Source organism: Peromyscus eremicus, chromosome 3 (genome assembly GCF_949786415.1).
Source record: "Peromyscus eremicus chromosome 3, PerEre_H2_v1, whole genome shotgun sequence".
Classification (NCBI taxonomy): Eukaryota; Metazoa; Chordata; class Mammalia; order Rodentia; family Cricetidae; genus Peromyscus; species Peromyscus eremicus.
Window position 1 is genome coordinate 111,042,025 of NC_081418.1, and position 17,427 is coordinate 111,059,451.

Genomic DNA, 17,427 nt, shown 5'->3' on the forward strand with positions numbered 1-17,427 from the left:
AAATTCAGATTGAGATAAAAGAGTGAGCTACCACGTAAGAAGATCAGCTGCAGGGATTCTGGTTGATGGGCAGCATTGGTATTCCCTACTTCTGTCAGTGAACTCTGTGGGGGGGGGGGGATGGGAACAGTTATATGGAGACCACGAGATGTCTTTGACATGAGCAAAGGACGCTAAGAGTCATTATTGCTAGGGAATGGGACTGCAGGGCACACTTCATTTTCTGTGTCCTGATCCACGTCTTTTAATTGTTTCTGCAAATTGTCCCATGGATCATAAAATTGAAAATAATTTGGTATCCAATGCCCAATTCAGAGCATCCAGATTACACCCACATCTAATCAGGAGTCAACCCCGAAAGTTTTACTCTCTTGGGTACACCACATATTTTGGAGGCACCAGTTCATGACTGGCCCACCACAACTAGGAAGCAGCAGCCACTTCCTCATTGTACCATCATCTCTCTGCTAGTGTTTTATGGAAGTTTCCCAAAATGTACCTGTACTTTTTAGGACCTCCAAATTCTGGCTTAAAATAAAGTTTTTCTCTCATTCTTCTTCCTTCCAAAACTCCTCACTCTTCTAGAAATCAAAATGAACCCCAAGAATTAAATATTACCTCATGTGAAGCTTCAAAGAGTGCTCACCAGGACTCAGGAAAGCTCTTGGTTCTGTGTGGTGTATAAATAGCGCTCTCCTGGTTCTAGGTACTAATTGCATGGAAAACACAGAGGGAGGGTGGCAAGTGGCACTGAGACATAAAAATGACTGCCATGTGTGAAAACTTATTTTTTTTTTTAAATGCAGGCACAAGAATTCAGCCAGAAAAAAAAAAATAGACATGCCAATAAAAAATCTGTGTCTTAAAAATCTGGCTGGCAGTGCCCTTCCTCTCCCCAATGGATACTCTTAGTAAAGAAAACATGGTGGGTTTTTCCCCCTCCTTTGCCTGTATTTCATTTCCAATTAAAATTAAATATAAACTGGAACGCCACCTGGATTTTAGCAAAACCCAATCCCTGCCCTCCACCCTTCCTTTTTTTAAAGAGAAGAACCTGGGCTTACATATACAAACATTTTGGTAAATGACCCGTGGCAAATTGCGTAATGCCAGTAAAAGTTGTGTTTTTTAAGTTATGAGACCCAAAGATTTTTATCTGAAATAAAACCCTGATTCAATTCAGATTCTGGAGGCCAACTGTGTCTTTAACTCTGCCTCCAAATTTAAACCATTTGTGCATGGGGCCCCTTCAGTGATGCTTGCTAGTGGGTATGGAGGAGAGATTCTATATTGATTAGGGTGTGTGTTTTCTTTTCTAAAACGATAAATTGGGGCACTAATTGCCTACAAGGACCCGTTCCCTACAGTCTTCACACTGAGGTCAGTGTAAATGAAGAGATGCATAGACAGATGGGACAGGGCACTGATTTCAGTCCATTTTCCCAATGACAGGAAGCACAAGATTCGTGTATCCAGTGGAGGCAATTCTTGGAAGACTCCAACATGGAGAATTCAATATCCTACTGATTACATTTAAATATAAAATGAGTAGGAGAGGCTGAAGAATGGAACAGTCTAGAGAGGTAACTTGGTCCATACCAGACCACTATGTTTGGATCCCTAATATGTTGGCTATTGCTTTGGCCTATCCTTAAAATGGGAACAAGGTTGATAATACAGGACTGAGTCCATTTTAAAAAGGTAGAGTGTTTGGCCAAGGGCAACATGCTGCTTAGCATATTCATCACACCTCTTTGAGAAAGATGCTCCTTTTTTTTTTTTTTTTTGTTTGTTTTTTGAGACAGGGTTTGTGTAGCTTTGGCAGGCACCTTTCCTGGAACTCACTCTGTAGCCCAGGCTGGCCTCGAACTCACAGAGATCTGCCTGCCTCTGTCTCCAGAGTGTTGGGATTAAAGGTGTGTGCCACCACCGGCCAGCTAGAAAGATGTTCCATTTTACAGATGAGAAAATGGAGGCACAGAGAGCTGGTCACACTTGACAGCTTTTCTCATGCAGGAACTTGAGAGGTGGGGCTTCAACCTTCAGCAGGGAATTCCAGTCAGCTTTTCCTCTTGCCTCTTGAGCTCCCAAAGTGAAGCAGCCCGAGAAGTGAATGAAGAAGCACCAGGAAGTGTGTGCCTGCATGTGACTGTGACCATGGGATGGGTGTGCGCATATGGCCTGGGAGGCATGTGGGATGCCAAAGAGTGGAGAAAACCAAAACACAAGAGTCCTGCTCTATTTCCCGTATCTCTCCAGACTGACAAAGCTTTAACTCCTGTCACAGAAGGATGATGTTCAATAAGGATGATTTGTGTCTGTCACATCTCATGGTGGAAGCATCCAGAACACTGGTGGCTCTGGAGAGTACAGGCAGTGGGCAGACAAGTGGTAACTGAAGATATAAATATGAGAGCGATTCTTAAAATTATTTTATTTTTCAGGCAAAAATGCACTGTGCAGGATCAAGATCACTGTATGTATTTCACATATATAACCTGTAGCAGTGTGAATGGGCCTTAACTTAAAGCATCTTTTCTGTTTTACTACAGATCCAATGTTGCTATGGAAACCTTGGGATAGTCAAAAAAGCAAAAAGTATTCATAAGCAAACAAGAATCCTACAAATAAACCAAAGAAAGGTGTTGAGGGCACCTTTCTACACACCAAGACACAAGTCTTCAACTTATTAGATATTTAGGAAAAATATTCAACTGTTTATCTTCTACACACAACAGTAAGAAGCACCATCATGGCTTAAATTCTTTGTATTTCACACACTATTTTTGTAGGTTAAATTCTTAATGATGGCAGCAATAGCGTTAAAAATAAAAGCAACAGCTAATATGTGCAGACCATTACAAAGTGCTGCACAATATACTCAGGATGGCAAATGTTAATGTCCTCTCCATTTGATGGATGTGTAAACTGAGGTGCAGAGATGTCTTCAGATGTCCACAATAACTCATCTCTGAAGGATTGTGAGTTGGGCCAGAGTTTCATCCCACGTCTAACCCTGTCTACCAGGCCTTCCACTAGTGTGGCCCTCTAACCAAGCAGTGGAGGATGGATCCTGAGAACTCTGACGGAGAGTCTGCAATTGGTCCTAAGAAGCCTTCAACGCAGTCCAACAAGAACCACCAAGAAAGCTGGAATTCCTTGCCAAGAATTGCAAAGTGGGATGTAGTAGATGTCTGAACCAGAATGCTGTGGGAGTCTCTTGAGGGTCACAGCCAAACTGACCACGAATGGGCTGCATGGACTCACGTGCCCCCCATGAAGGAGTGTCTGGGCTGTGTGTATCATGTCTATGAGCCTGACTGAGTTTACCCCAGACCGCCCTGGCATGTGGGTTCTGCAATGAGGAGAGATCAAGAGTATACAAGCTGGTACTGCCACTGGAATGAATTGGAAATGGCTCTTATTGCGCAAGGCTTAACATCACCCCCATGCCTTTCAGAGTCCACAAGGGCATTGATAATACCTGAGAAATAATTCCAGGAACATGCTCTTGAACATTTACAGCCAAAAGAAAAGCCCTGATCCAAGTCAGAGATGGATTACTAAAAGATGTAACATAAAGCAGTCATGGGAAAGTATAGAAATATCTGTCCAAACACATGAACTAGTATAAACCAGTTAGCATACTAAAATGTCTGGAGAGTGAATAAGGAGAGTCATCTACAGAACTGCAAAACTACTTACAAACATTCATGCATTCATGCACATCCATGCACCCCCATGCATGCACGCACACACACACACACGCACACACATGCATACACTCATGCATACATGTGCAAGTATACACACACACACATACACACACATGCATACATGTGCAAGTATACACACACACACACACACACACACACACACACCATAGCCAATGTTGTTTAACAATGGTAATAGGGTCTATGCGACAGAAATAAACAAATTTTCATTAATTGTGAAATATAGTAAAGCATTGGACAAGCTTAAAAAACAGAATCAACTAAGGAAGAAAGGAAAAAAGAAAGGCTCCAGAAGGATAAGAACTACCAAAGCAGACTCCACCTTCTTGGAAATACAGTCAGTTAATAAACAAGTGCATTGAACAACACTCTTCGGAGCTGACAACTCTTATCAAATCAGGTACTAAGGTTTCAATTATTCTAACTATAGAACGAGGGAAGTAGCTGGAATTTGGTATTAAAGTATAGGAAATACAGACGTTAACCAAGAAACAGCAAGACGTATCAGGCCCCATCTCATCGTCTCTGGAACTCTCGCATTCACACCATGGGCTATATAAAGAGAGTCCAGAAGCTACGTCCAGCAGCTCAGTGAACTCAGGTGCTACTGTCTCTCAGGAAAAGGCCTCAATTCACCATCTGCCACCAGTTGCTCCACAACTCAAATCTAAGCTCACTTATCTCAGAATTAAAAGGGTCAATGACAAATGTTTTGGATCCTTAATATCCAAACCATAAGTCAAAGCTATATAGCTCAGGATATACCTCCCATCCATTATGTCCCACTAAAAGGCGTAAAATAAATCAGCAGATGTTCACACACAGAGTTTCTGTTTTCTAATTTCACAAAGTCTTTAAAAAAGAAAAATCCCACCAATGTGGATACTAATTCTTCCTCTCCAGGCCACCGAGGATTTATGACCCAAATCACTCTTCTATCGATTGATTAGCTTATGCATGTCCCCTTTAGTTTCTCTCTGTGTGCATTAAGATTTCTATTGATGTTTCATGTATGTGCTTCTCGATCTTATTGTCCCTCAATTAGACTGCGAATTCCTAGAATGCAAGAAGAGAGGGGAGGCAATATTTCTCTGTGTTGTCTAGTGGCGAGCCCACGAATAAGAGGAAGCCTGCATTGTAGGCAGAAAAGTCATGGCTGAGGACAGCTGCTCTCAGTGACTCACCAAGTATGTCCAACCTCCATTTCCTCAGCAGGCTGGCTGAAGTGCTTTTTTTTTTTTAAACTATTACTAATGTCCAATTTCTTAATGTGTAAGACACTATCAGCTAAATGACTGGAAACAAGAACAGCGGAAGCGTGAATACACCCACACATCACTGCATCATACTAGAAACTGCAAACCAAAGTTTTACATTGTGTGTATATATGTATGTGGTCTCCCCCCTCCCCGCTCCTCACACACACACACACACACACACACACACACACACACACATACCACACATGTGAAGGAGCATGTACTCTGTGAGTACAAAATAAGAGCAGAAAATTCTGCCTCACATTCCACTCAATAACCCAGGAGAGGGCTACTACTTCTGTAAAGTGCTAGACCACGGACACTTTAGGGTTTCTGGGGCATGTAACCTCCACTGTAATAGGTAACCTCGGCTGGCTCTTGTAACAGTTAAATCTTTACTGTCCACTTGATGGGGTTTCCAATCACCATGGAAACACACCTGTAGAGGTCTACCTAGGAGGGCAGGGTTGTTTAAGAAAGAAAACCACCACGAATATGGGTAGCAACATCCTATGGACTGGGGTCCTGGACTGAATCAGAAGGAGAAGGCAAGCCAGGCACTGCCTCTCATCTCCGACTCCTGACTGTGGAAGCAATGTGACCAGATGCCCCCTGCTCCTGATGCTCTGACTTCTCACCATGATGGACCAGACCCTCCCAAACTGCGAGGCAGAACTCATCTTTGCATCCTGAAACTGCTTCTGACAACAATGTTGCCACATTAGTGAGAAAATTACTACTACAGCTGTGTAGGCACGGAGACAGCTGTATACAGTGGTAAACATCTGGTGTGGCTATACCTCCAAAGGATTCTCTGCAGTCTGAAATGCAAGGCTGGATTTGACTCGAGGGCTGTAGTCCTTCGGTTCCTTTTTGGGTCTGCAGGCTCAACCCAGCACCTTGTACACAGAAGCTGCCCAATAACTAGCTGAGGCAAGTTAAAGATTCCTTTCAGAACGCAACCCTGGCAATCATGATCATGAATCACCCCATTACAGAACATAACCTTGACAATGATAATGATGACTATCACATACTCACCTCATGCATGGTGTCTTCCCCCATCTTACAGACAGATGAATGATAAGAGCAAGTCCATACATAAGTACACATGATAGAGATACATAATACACAGCGCAAAACTTTGTATTTCTAAGACAAATATAAATCTCATGGCCTGAGCATCAGAATAAAAAGGCACCAGGTAGAGGCATTTCCACTTAGCGCTTCTGCGTGTTGAACGCTTATTGCATTGAAATGGAGAGCTCACCAGGAGGAGGGAGCAAAACGAGAGAAGGTAAGCAATATTATCAGGGTGTTATTTATCACACACATTAGGACCAAAAATAGTCAGGAAAGAATGAGCATTGTGTCATTCCCGCTCCGTCTTTGACCTTGGAAAAGGTTGCTGAGTTCGGATGGAGGATAATGAGCATCAGTAGAGGAAGCCTTCCTGACAAGAGAGCCACTCTGTACCATGCAGCCTTGAAAAATTAATACATAATAATTATAATCTCGAAACGCCACTCTTGCCCTGTTTTATGATGCTACATCTTATTTTATTAAAATTTCCCCAAAATCTTTCTTTCCTTGCCGGTGAGAGACATGACTCTGCTATGGAAAAGTGAAAGACATTTTACGCACAATTTTCCCTCTACTAGAAAGAGGTATATTGTGCCCTTCAGTGAACATAAAATTGATATTATCATCTCTTAGTTTATATCTCACTACTTAACCTTCAGATTAAAAGTTATTGGATTTGAATGACTAAAAAGACATCATGTCACCTTCCCTCCTCTGTGGAGAGACAGAAGTTCAGGGCAAGACAAAGCGCCGAGGCAAGAGCATTCGGTGGGAACGGCAGACTCTTTGCCTTGCTCGAGGGCGCAAGCGGGGGACCACAACAGGACACTGACAATGCAGTCACGTTGGAGGGAAGAAAAATGGCCGTGGAAAGTCTTGTACCCTTAGAAACCCTGCTGAAGAGGAATTTGTGTGGACAAGTTAATCTTGAGTACCATCAAGAAAGGAGCAAGCGAGGTCTGGGGAAGATAGCCCTCTCAGTCGACTGCTTGCCAGGGATGTGACTGGGGTTCAATCCCCAGCAATCACGATTAAGAAACACAAAGAAAGAAAGTGTGGTGTGGTAGCTTGCTGGTGATCCTAGTGCTGAGGAAGCTCCAGCACACACCTCTAGGACTTGTTCGTCAGTCATCCTAGCCTATTTGCTGTGAGCTCCAGACCAGGGAGAGGTCCTATCCTCCTGCCCCCACCCCCACCTCACCACCCCCAACAAAAAACATCACCCCCAACAAAAACCCAAAGTGAACAAAACTGAAAACAGCACCTGAGGCTATGCACTGATCTCAGCCTGCAACCTAACACACACACACACACACACACACACACACACACACACACACACACGAAAATACTAAATTCAAGAGAAAAGTAAGAGTTAGTAAGAAAAAAAAAGAACAACTGTGCCCTACATACATAGTTGGTACACACACAGTTTCTGCAGAAGACACAATGGCCGTCTAGAAGGATTAAAGAGAGCACAGCTTGTAGCCACCTTCCTTCACTTTTTCAACTTAAATGCAGTAAGGAGACTTCCATCCCTGGGCAGTTGGAGCTGCAACTCTTGAATGAATTTAGGAATAGCACCAGTGATTTGATAATAACATGTTGTATTTTTCCAGCAAAAGATACACACTATGTGCTCCCTCCCCCAACCCCTTGCCACTTTAGAAACAGTTTCATTCTGAGAAGCTTGTGTCAATATGGAACAAAGACTTTATCAGAGGGCCAGCTTAGTTAGTTTTGTTCTCTAAGACAGATAAGCTCACTTGGTGATCAATAGGAACACAGCCTTTTATCAGCATCCCCATGTGACTTTTGCAAGAGATTCTAGTAACAGGCCAAGGCTAAACGCAAAGTACTTGATAATATTAATCAGAATAAACAAACATAACCACTGTAGTGACTTGTAGCCATATAAGAGGACTCCCTCCCTCTGTCCCACCCTCTCTGACCAAGTTTCAAGTTAACCCAGGCTGGCCTGGAGCTCAAATTTGAAATTCACTTGCTCTGTAGCTGAGGATGACTTCAACTCCTGACCCAAGTGACTGTGGGTAGGCACACCATACCCAGCTAAGAAGGTGTGATGGTTACTTATAATCGTCATCTTGACGCAACAGAGAATCACCTGAGAAGGGAATCTCTAGGAGGGACTATTGTACCGTCACAGAATGTCATCACTGGGCTGCGTGCTGGGAAGTATCAGAGAAGGAGAAGGACAGTCCTTCCCTGGTGGGACTTACAAGATATTGAAAGGTTTATGCTCATGAGAGCAGGAGAAAAGGGGGGGGGGGGGGAGCCATGACAGATTCCCCAGTCAAATAGGTCCAAGGTTTGTGGCCCTTCGTTAAATGTCTGACTAATGGTCATCAATCTCCCAGGGATTCCTGCCCTTCTAGCTGGGCCCCTCCTTAGAGTTCCCACAGGAATAGGAACTCAGGCCTCACAGAGGTACATGCCTTCCCAATAGCCCCTTCTGCTGCCTCAGCTTTCCTCCGGACTCCAATACACTCAGCCTTTACCCTTGCTTTTCCAATCCACACACACCAATCTGGTCCCTACATTACCTCCACCACAGGAGTGGGCAATAAAGAGTTGAATAAAAATCATGTAAACAAATGAACAAACTAAGTTCTGTTGGCCAAAGTGGACAGATGATTAATACAGGGTGAGCAGCTCTTGTCTGAAATGCTTGGGGTCAGAAATGGGCCAGAATTTGGACAGTTTTTCTTCAAAATATCTACACAGATTTACAGAATAAAAAAAAAAAAAATCCCAAGCCCCAAATGGTCCCCAACTGAAACCTTTCTTTGGAATCAAATCAGTCCTTAGTGTTGGATTTCAGAAATATGGAGATTTGGAAATTTCCTGATGCTCCACCTTAGTAAGGTTTATAAAGAAGTGCCCCCCCCCCCAGACAAAAAGCAAAAGGAGCCTACACTGAAGGCTTGGTTCCCATCCAGTGACATGATTATGGGAGGTTCTGGAAACTTCAGGGTGTGGGGCCTAGGTAGAGGAGAAAGGTCACCAGGGTCATGTCTTCAGACCGAGTCCTGTCCTGAGTCCCTCTCTGCTTCGTGACCATCACGAGGCCAGCAGCTCTGCCTGATGCGCCCATCACCAGGATGTTCTGTCCATGAGCACAGACACATGGGGCCAAGGATTCTAGATAGAACTCTTTGAAACCAGGAGATAAAATAACTGTTTCCTCTGTCTGTCCTACACGGTTTCTCTCAGGTGTCTGGTCACAATGACAAAACACTACCACACATTTGTCCTCGCTGCACAGGACATCACACTTACTGGGTCAAGTGTAACAAAGCGGCAGGGCGGACAGTCAAGGACCTTGACCTCAGCATGTTCTCTCATGACGTGCGGGAAAAGAACCCGACCCGGGTTCTGCTGCTGTGAAGTGAATCAAACGCAGTGTTTAGCAAAGGGTCTCTGCTGTTTTATGACACTTCCCAATTACAATAGGCTTGAGTTCAAAGTCAAAGCCATGAAAAGAAGCCTTGGAACAGAGAGTTCAGATCTCTCCATCAGCTTCCTCCTCCTCGTGACTCTGAGGACCACTTGCATACATAGGACCATTCTTCTTTGTCATAAAAGCAGTCAGTCACCTTATGACCCTTTTTATCAAGTAATCTATGCACCACCTAGAGGTGCATTAGACTCTCTCAGGCTGGCTATATGTTTACGTCATCCAAACTTTCCAATTCAGCCCCCTCAGCTCTGCTGTTAAAAAGCCAGGCAGTGACAAAGCAGTGGTGTGGGTCCCCAGGCTTCCAAGGACAGATGGGAGCCTGCGAGCATCGGACAGCAAAGACTTACAATCACTGATGCTAATCTGTCAACAGGTTAGGACTGAGGTCCTACCTCCTCAGAGCTCAAAAAGATATCTATTTCATTAGACAAGCTAGAAGGAGGGTTATATTATTATTATTATTATTATTATTATTATTATTATTAATTAATTAACACATCAGGGCTTAAAGTTACCATCTTAGAGCATCAAGGCTTTCTCTTGAAGCTGAGAGAGGACATGTCACTCATAATAAGATGTGCCATCTGACATTCTGTTCCCATGCTCTCTTACATGTGGGTGCCCACTCACCTTTTGGCCTCCCATGCCATTTTAATTTCTAATGGAGACATTAATGCCACACAACTGTTCAGCAACCACAACTTGAAAGAATTTCATATAAGGCTCACAAGTTACATAAATCTTCAAAGACAATATTTTGATGGAAGGCAGGACTAAACTAACAGAGACGAGAGAGCTAAATTTAGCATTCAGGGTGAAATATGCTTTTTCCAGAAATAGGCATCAGAGGAATTAAGGAAAGTGTGTGGGGGAGCTGTTTTTGTTGTGGCTGGTTTTCCTTTACTTACCAGAATTATCTAAATTCCCGTCTCTGCTTTGTTTCAATTTGTTTGTGTGGCTTTCACTAACATTGGTATCACTGATTCCTACTGAATAGAGGTTTTTTTTTTTGGTATCAATTTTTTTTTAAATTTAACCTCTGCAATGTGTCTAATAAAAGTGTTTCTCAACAGAGCAATTCCTTTAGAATTAGAACTGGGTTTTACCTCGCAGCTAAGGAACACGTTAGCATCTAACTTGCACTGGGCCCCAGTAGGGCACTCCATATTAATAACATTGCTCTGCACTACGTTCCTGGTGGGTTCCCTTCTAGGACACGGAGGATCTCATCATTTCTTTCCTACCAAGAGCATCAAAAGACCTGCAATGGGACAGGCCACATTAGTGGAGCCAACCTAGCCTGGCACCTCAAGTCTCACACCCACACTGCTGGACTCGATTCATCTGAGGCACTTTGTACAAAGCAAGAACTAATGATAAACCACGGAATTTTCACATAGTCCCCTAAAGGTGGGTATGCCTGAGAAACTAAGGCAAGTGCTTTTCACGTGAAGCAGGCAGCCTTTGTCTGCCTGCCTGCCTCTCTCTCTCTCTCTCTCTCTCTCTCTCTCTCTCTCTCTCTCTCTCTCTCTCTCTCTCACTCAGTGAGTAGCAAAGACCAATGAGGAGTTTCTTGCCACCATTTTGAAAGAAAAGAGGAAAAAATTATGTACCTCTTTTTCTTCTAAAAACAAAATCCTCTAACCTTTCCTTACTGCAAGAACACTTTGGTCCTTTTTTGTCATCCTCTGGTGTCTATGTGAGACTCTTGGAGCCCATATAGATACTGCAACCGTAAATCTTAATTATTAACTTGACAGGGCATATAATCAATGAGTAGACAAATCCCTGGGTGTGACTGGGAAGGGGATTTAGATGAATCAAGGTGAGACCTGAATGTGGGTGACACCCCACCATGGGCTGGGGTCCTGGACTGAATAAAACCGAAGAAAGAAAGCTAAGCACCAGCCTTCATCTCTCTCTGCTTCCTGACTGCAGATGCAATGTGACCAGCTGCCTGTCACTTCTGTCTCCATAACTCTTCTGCCATGATGGACGACAATCTCAAACCGTGAGCTGAAATACGTCCTTCCTTCTTTCAATTGCTTTTCTGGATATTCTGTCTCATCAGTAACTAATATGTTTACCCAAATCCATGGATAGTCAAACCTTTGGAATGACATGGTGATGTATTTGCCCAGAACCTATCCACCCTCTTCTCACATTACTTACAATGACCCAACACAAGGCGAATGCTGTGTAAATAACTGTCACCCTAATGCTTAGGGACCAAGGACAAGAAAATAGGGACATGTTCAGTTCAATTTCCTCCCAAACGTTAGTTCCACATATAACTCCATTAACTGAACCATGTATGTAAGGAGCGACTGTTAACCCCACTATGTAAGGATCTATGATTTCCCCCAGATTCTTCTGCTCTTCCCCCTTTGGAACCCTCTTGGAACGTACGTCACCACCCTCTTTACCTATGCCCCAAAGAGCTGGTCCTGGCCATGAGTGTCCAGCGTCCTGTAAGTACCGACACTTTGCCTCCCTCTTATTCCCACAGCACTCTCTGACCCCTCCCATGATGCTTCTGAAAGCCCCTCCCTACACTTTCTCCCTCTCTTATCTCCTGGCTGGTCACTGAACGTTTCTTTTTCTCTCTGTTTACATTGTAACTTGAAATATAAACTCTTTCTTTTGACCAGAAATTCCAACATTTTAAGCCAAATATCAGAGAAGCTACAAAAAAATAAGCCCTTCATTTACTTATACTCCTTAAGTAACAAACTGCAAGTGCAGCACATCTTTTTTTTTTTTTTTTTTAGTGGCTTTCTCACCCGCTCTCTGGAAACTGCTCTCCTCATATAAAATGATAGCCATATCCCCAAACCGCAGCCACCAACCCGCTCTTTGGTCAATTTGCACACAATAAAAACGCCAGGTGGTACCAAAAAATTTACCCCTCCCCAAAGAAAGCACCCATCATTAAAAAAGGGATGTTGTCAAGAAATAGCTGTTTTATTTAACAGCTATTCATTTTTATTGAATAAACATTTTCTGGTATGCATTCTGTTAATTGACCTGCCAGCATATGCTGTATATGGAGAAACTTCTAAACATTATGTTCTATGTAATATGCTTATCTGAAAAAGCTCTCATTTGCAGCAATATGGAAATAAAATCCTGCTTTCAAAAATTCAAGACTTTTCAAATGCATTAATCCACACAGTTTATGAAATTGCTCTGGACATTTTAAAATCCTTCCTTTAAGGAGGGAGAAAAAAAAAACGTTAACAATCAATAATAGTATCTGTTGCTGCATTTCATAATGGAGTAGTCATTCTCCAACACAGGAACTCAGAGACACACAAATGGAGGCAGGCATAATAGGAAGTAAAAAGCAGTCATGGTATAGGGTAAAGACCTACTCAAGGGCTGCAAGAGAATGCTCAGAAATGCTATCAAATTACATTATTAGAAAACCATTGTAATAGTTCCAGAGCCTGGATATAAATAGAGCTGAAACATTATCGAGACAATATGCTTTGTTTTGAGGAGAGAAGACAAGGCACTTGTATGGGCGGGCTCTTCCAGCTCATGGCGCACCTCTCCTTGGCTGGTGACTTCTGAAGGATGATGCATCTTCCAGCCTAGCATCCCTAGCTGCTTTGCCGAGAGGGCAGGGGTGACACTTTGCTGGGCGGAGCCATGGTGAACCACAAGGCTACAGGGCTCCCTGTCTTCCTTCAGCAGCCATTCATCTCCCAACAGTTGCTGCCCTTGTGGGATGGTCGCCCAAGGTTGCCAGACGTTCTGATTTTTCAAGAGAGGATGGAAAAGCGAAGTCCTCCCATTTCTCCAGGCTGTCAACTAGGTAATTCTTTAAAACAAATTCTGTTTGAAACTCAACTTAGGCAACCAATGCAATCACTATGGCAGTGGTTCTTTGTGAGAGCTGAAGTTTCTGAAAAGGGCACTTGCTGTAATTTGCAGTCATGATTGGCAAGAAGGAGGCCAACACAGAGCTCACTTGGCGCCCACCCCCACCCCCACCGAACGGCACCCCCACCCCCACCCCCACCGAATAACACCAAAGGTTCTGGTACAAGTAGAATATTCTGAACCATTCCGTGTAACTCACAGCATAATTAACTCGTTTTTACACCAGGCAGCTTGAAGCCAGATCTTTGTGTTCCATGGACTTCTGACATATTTTACAGTTCTAACTCTCTTCACTGTCCTCCATTAATCAAAGCTGTAACCCCTGTTGTCTTTGTACTATGGAATCAGAATGTGCCCCTGGCGAGGAATGGGGGAAAAGTCAACAGGAATTAAATTTCAGTGCAACTGTTTACTCAACTGTGGCCTGCAGATATTGAAATTTTATCCGTGGTTTTGTGTGACTACCGCAGTAATGAATTCAGCATGGCTGCGATTTTCTCAATGCTTGCATTCTCACTTTGAGTAAAAACCTGCAGGAGAAAAAGGACGAAAACCACGCAGGTCCACCAGCGAAACTCACCATTTCTCCACACAGTTTAATTGCTGCTGTTTTCTGGGTGGCCGAAAACTCGGGGAGCTTTGGGCCCCTGGACTGTTTGTAAGGCTATAGTTTTTCCTCTGTCACCTAGGCATTCCCATGTCCCTCACCAACCTGTTTAGAGACTTCTCTTACATAGGGAGACAACGCAGCTGTGGATGTTTTATAAGGCCTCAAAAGGCTTGCCAACCACAATAAGTGAGGCTTTAGCCACAATCCTAGACCTGATGGATGCCTTTCTTCCTCAAACATATCAGTGACAAATAGACAGAAAATTGCCGTGAAATATTTATTTTCGAGTTTCAAAGTGGAATTAAAAATCAAGTACTTGAACGCTGCGTGAATGACCATTTAACAACACATTCTCCAGAAGGGCTCTAGCCCAGGTAACTGACTGGTGACTCATTATTTTTAAGAAAAATGCAACGGAAATGTGCTTCCAGAATGTTCTTCTGTGTCATTCATGTGTCGCTGCTGATAGTGTTCTGTCGTAGGGTGGATGTGTACAGTAGGTATATTGACCATGTAAACTTTCATGGTTGCTTAAATACTTTTCTGTTGTTTGTTTAAATGTTGTCTTTTTTTATTTTATTTTATTTTATTATGACATTTGTGTGTAAGGGAGGGAGGAGGGATTTTGAAGGACCTGTTCTTCTCTTGCCGTGTGGGTACTGGGAATCAAACTCAGGTCCTCAGGCTTGGCTTAAACACTGCTGGCTCCTTGGTTGAATACTTTAATATTCTGAATATTTGTCAGTCCTTCAGGTAAAACTCAAAAGAAGTTAATGTCCCACTAACTAAACTAATGTACACTGAATACAAACTATTTGGGCCGCACATTGCCTTAGCCCCATCTCAACTACGTCATAAAGAAATGGTTGATCCTGACCTCCATCTTGTAATGGCCTAGAAGATGGTACTCTAAGAAATACTCATCTTGCCATAAACAGATGAGGATATCACACAGATGGGCATTATTGCAAATGCTCTCCTGCCATTTACTGCTGGGTTTGGCAAACAACCTCCCAAGTCAGAATCTAGTCACTGTGTATTGACTGTGGTGCTCAAATTAATACAACACAAGGGGCATGAATTCTAGCTGACAGGCACCCGTGAAAAGAAATCAAATTACACCCCCAATCCCCCTGAACTGTGTTTGTCTGCCAACCTCCTGACTTCCTGACTTTCTTCTTCTTTCCAGGCCTTTCCCCAATGGTACCATGGTCTCATGATGCATCCGCCAATATCTAATGCATTCACAGTCTACCAACTGCTTTTATTTTATTTTATTTTTTGGTTTTTTTTTTTTTTTTTTTTTTTTTTTTTTTTTTTTTTTTTTTTGAGACAGGGTTTCTGTGTGTAGCCCTGGCTGTCCTGGAACTCGCTCTGTAGACCAGGCTGGCCTCCAACTCACAGAGACCCGCCTGCCTCTGCCTCCCCGGTGCTGGGATTAAAGGTGTGCACCAACACTGCCTGGCTGACCATTTATGTTTTAATGCATGTCTGCAATTCAACTATTTTGGAGATGGAGGTAAGAGGATCTGGAGTTCATGGCCAACTTGGGCTACATAGCCATTTCAAAGCCAGTAGCCTCAGCTAAGTGAGAACCTATCTCAGGAAAAGAAGATAACAAGGACTCTTACCAAGGGCTCCAGACCTAAGAATTTGATTCAGAATTCAAGAAAGTAGTTTGAAAGGTCTGTCCTTTTCTCTTATGGCATTTCCCAACATTTTCTCTATAGAAAAGTTAAAAAATTTCCCCAAGATGTTTCATTTTTTTTCTCCCAAATACATGATTACAAATGGTACCACAACTACGCACAAGATAAATGAATCAAGGACAAAACCTGCCCTGTTATCAGTAGCAAAAACCCGTAATATTTCCTGATCCCACGGGGTGGGAAACTCAATCCAGTCTTCAAGGAAATACTATTTACATTTGAATTTTGACCAACACAATACCATGTCTTAGGTCACCTGCACTACTGGGAAATGTTTCAACAGTTCCTCCCAAGGACCCGCTTCCACCTTGGGAAGGGCCAAGAGGGAAAGAGACAGAGACGGTCTCAAGCAAAGGACATGTTGAAGAGGCCGGGATAGGAGATGAGTTAAAACATCACTGAGATTTTAGCCAACACCATCTGCTGTCAGACTCCATGAAACCGACGCCAATGCACACACCCTAGTTCTTAGAAGTAGGAGGAAGTCATGTCCCAAACCGATGTCTGTCTTATAGACATGGGTGTGTTCTTTAATCATGTCCACTTCTATTTCTATTTGTCTCTATTTGCTTTCTTTGACTACTTCCTCCCTTCTCCTGTATCCTTATTTCTTTCATCTTTTAGCTGATTTTCTTTCTTCATAAGGTTGAAACCCACTTTTATTTAACTACCGTTTTTATTTGTCAGCTATTTACCTCAAGCATCAACAACCATTTTTTTTTTCCAGAGTCATTTTAATTGAATAATAGAAATGTAGGCGACATGTTGGGGACCGGAAGGGAACGGCTCAAGGTCCACTCAACATTAAATCTAACATCCACCATCCAGAAGGACACTTGCACCTACCAAGGACTTCAAAATGAGCCTCAGCCATGGTGAGGAGCCCTGAGTGCCTAAGAATATGCTGCCTCCAGGCAGATGGATGTGCCAGGTGGACGCACCTCCAACATGGACAGTGGCTCAACTCCCACTCACGACCCCAGCTCCCAGACAAGTACCTGCTGTTGCTGCTGCTGGACGTGGGCTAGGTCGGTTGCCCCCAGGTCCACCGCTGGTGCCTCCCCGTTGGACCGAGTGTCACGAAGTGCCCCACACTCTAGTAAGTGGTTGCCACCGCTGGACCCGTTCTGGATGGCTGATCCGTTACTTTTTGTCTCAGACCCAGATTCTTGCATCATGACTCAAAAACCTGAGAGGATTTTCAGAAGAGGGGGGTGACAGAGAGAGAGAAGGGGGGGGGTAAGGAGGGAAAGCGAGAAGGGGGGAGAGAGAGACAGCTGTTAAAACAGTTGCTGTGGGGAACGAAAGGAGTTCTGCTTTGCCACGTTGCTGAACTCTGTAAGCAGTTGTCAATCTCCCACACCCCCTTTCTCCCTTATTAGAAGACTGGTCCCCTACTTTACTACTGGGGGCTGTCACTCTCAATTCAAGTTCTAGTATGGTTCAAAATACATCATCCATTCCCTCTCTGGAAAAATAGATGGGTTCAGATGATCCGAGGAGAATTTAGCAGTCAATTTTTCTGCTGGGATTCAGATATTTTGCCAAAAAAAAAAAAAAAAAAACACTTTAAGTTATCACACAAGTTATAAATTTAAATATTATCAGGCTCAGACACTTTATGGCAATGCAACATTCTCAGAGAAGAAATATTCTCCAACTA

The 17,427-nt window shown here is 43.3% G+C and overlaps 1 protein-coding gene across 6 annotated transcripts in view; it reads right to left on the bottom strand.

Annotated features, from left to right (window-relative positions):
* Foxp1 (forkhead box P1) overlaps positions 1-16,949 on the bottom strand; it is a 241,241-nt gene extending 224,292 nt beyond the window's left edge. For all 6 annotated transcript variants that reach the window (XM_059258276.1, XM_059258274.1, XM_059258275.1 and 3 more), the window contains exon 1: positions 16,763-16,949. In XM_059258276.1, the coding sequence (XP_059114259.1) occupies positions 16,763-16,942 (180 nt within the window). In that variant the 5' untranslated portion in view covers positions 16,943-16,949. The remainder of the gene's footprint in view (positions 1-16,762) is intronic.
* Positions 16,950-17,427: the final 478 nt, after the last annotated feature.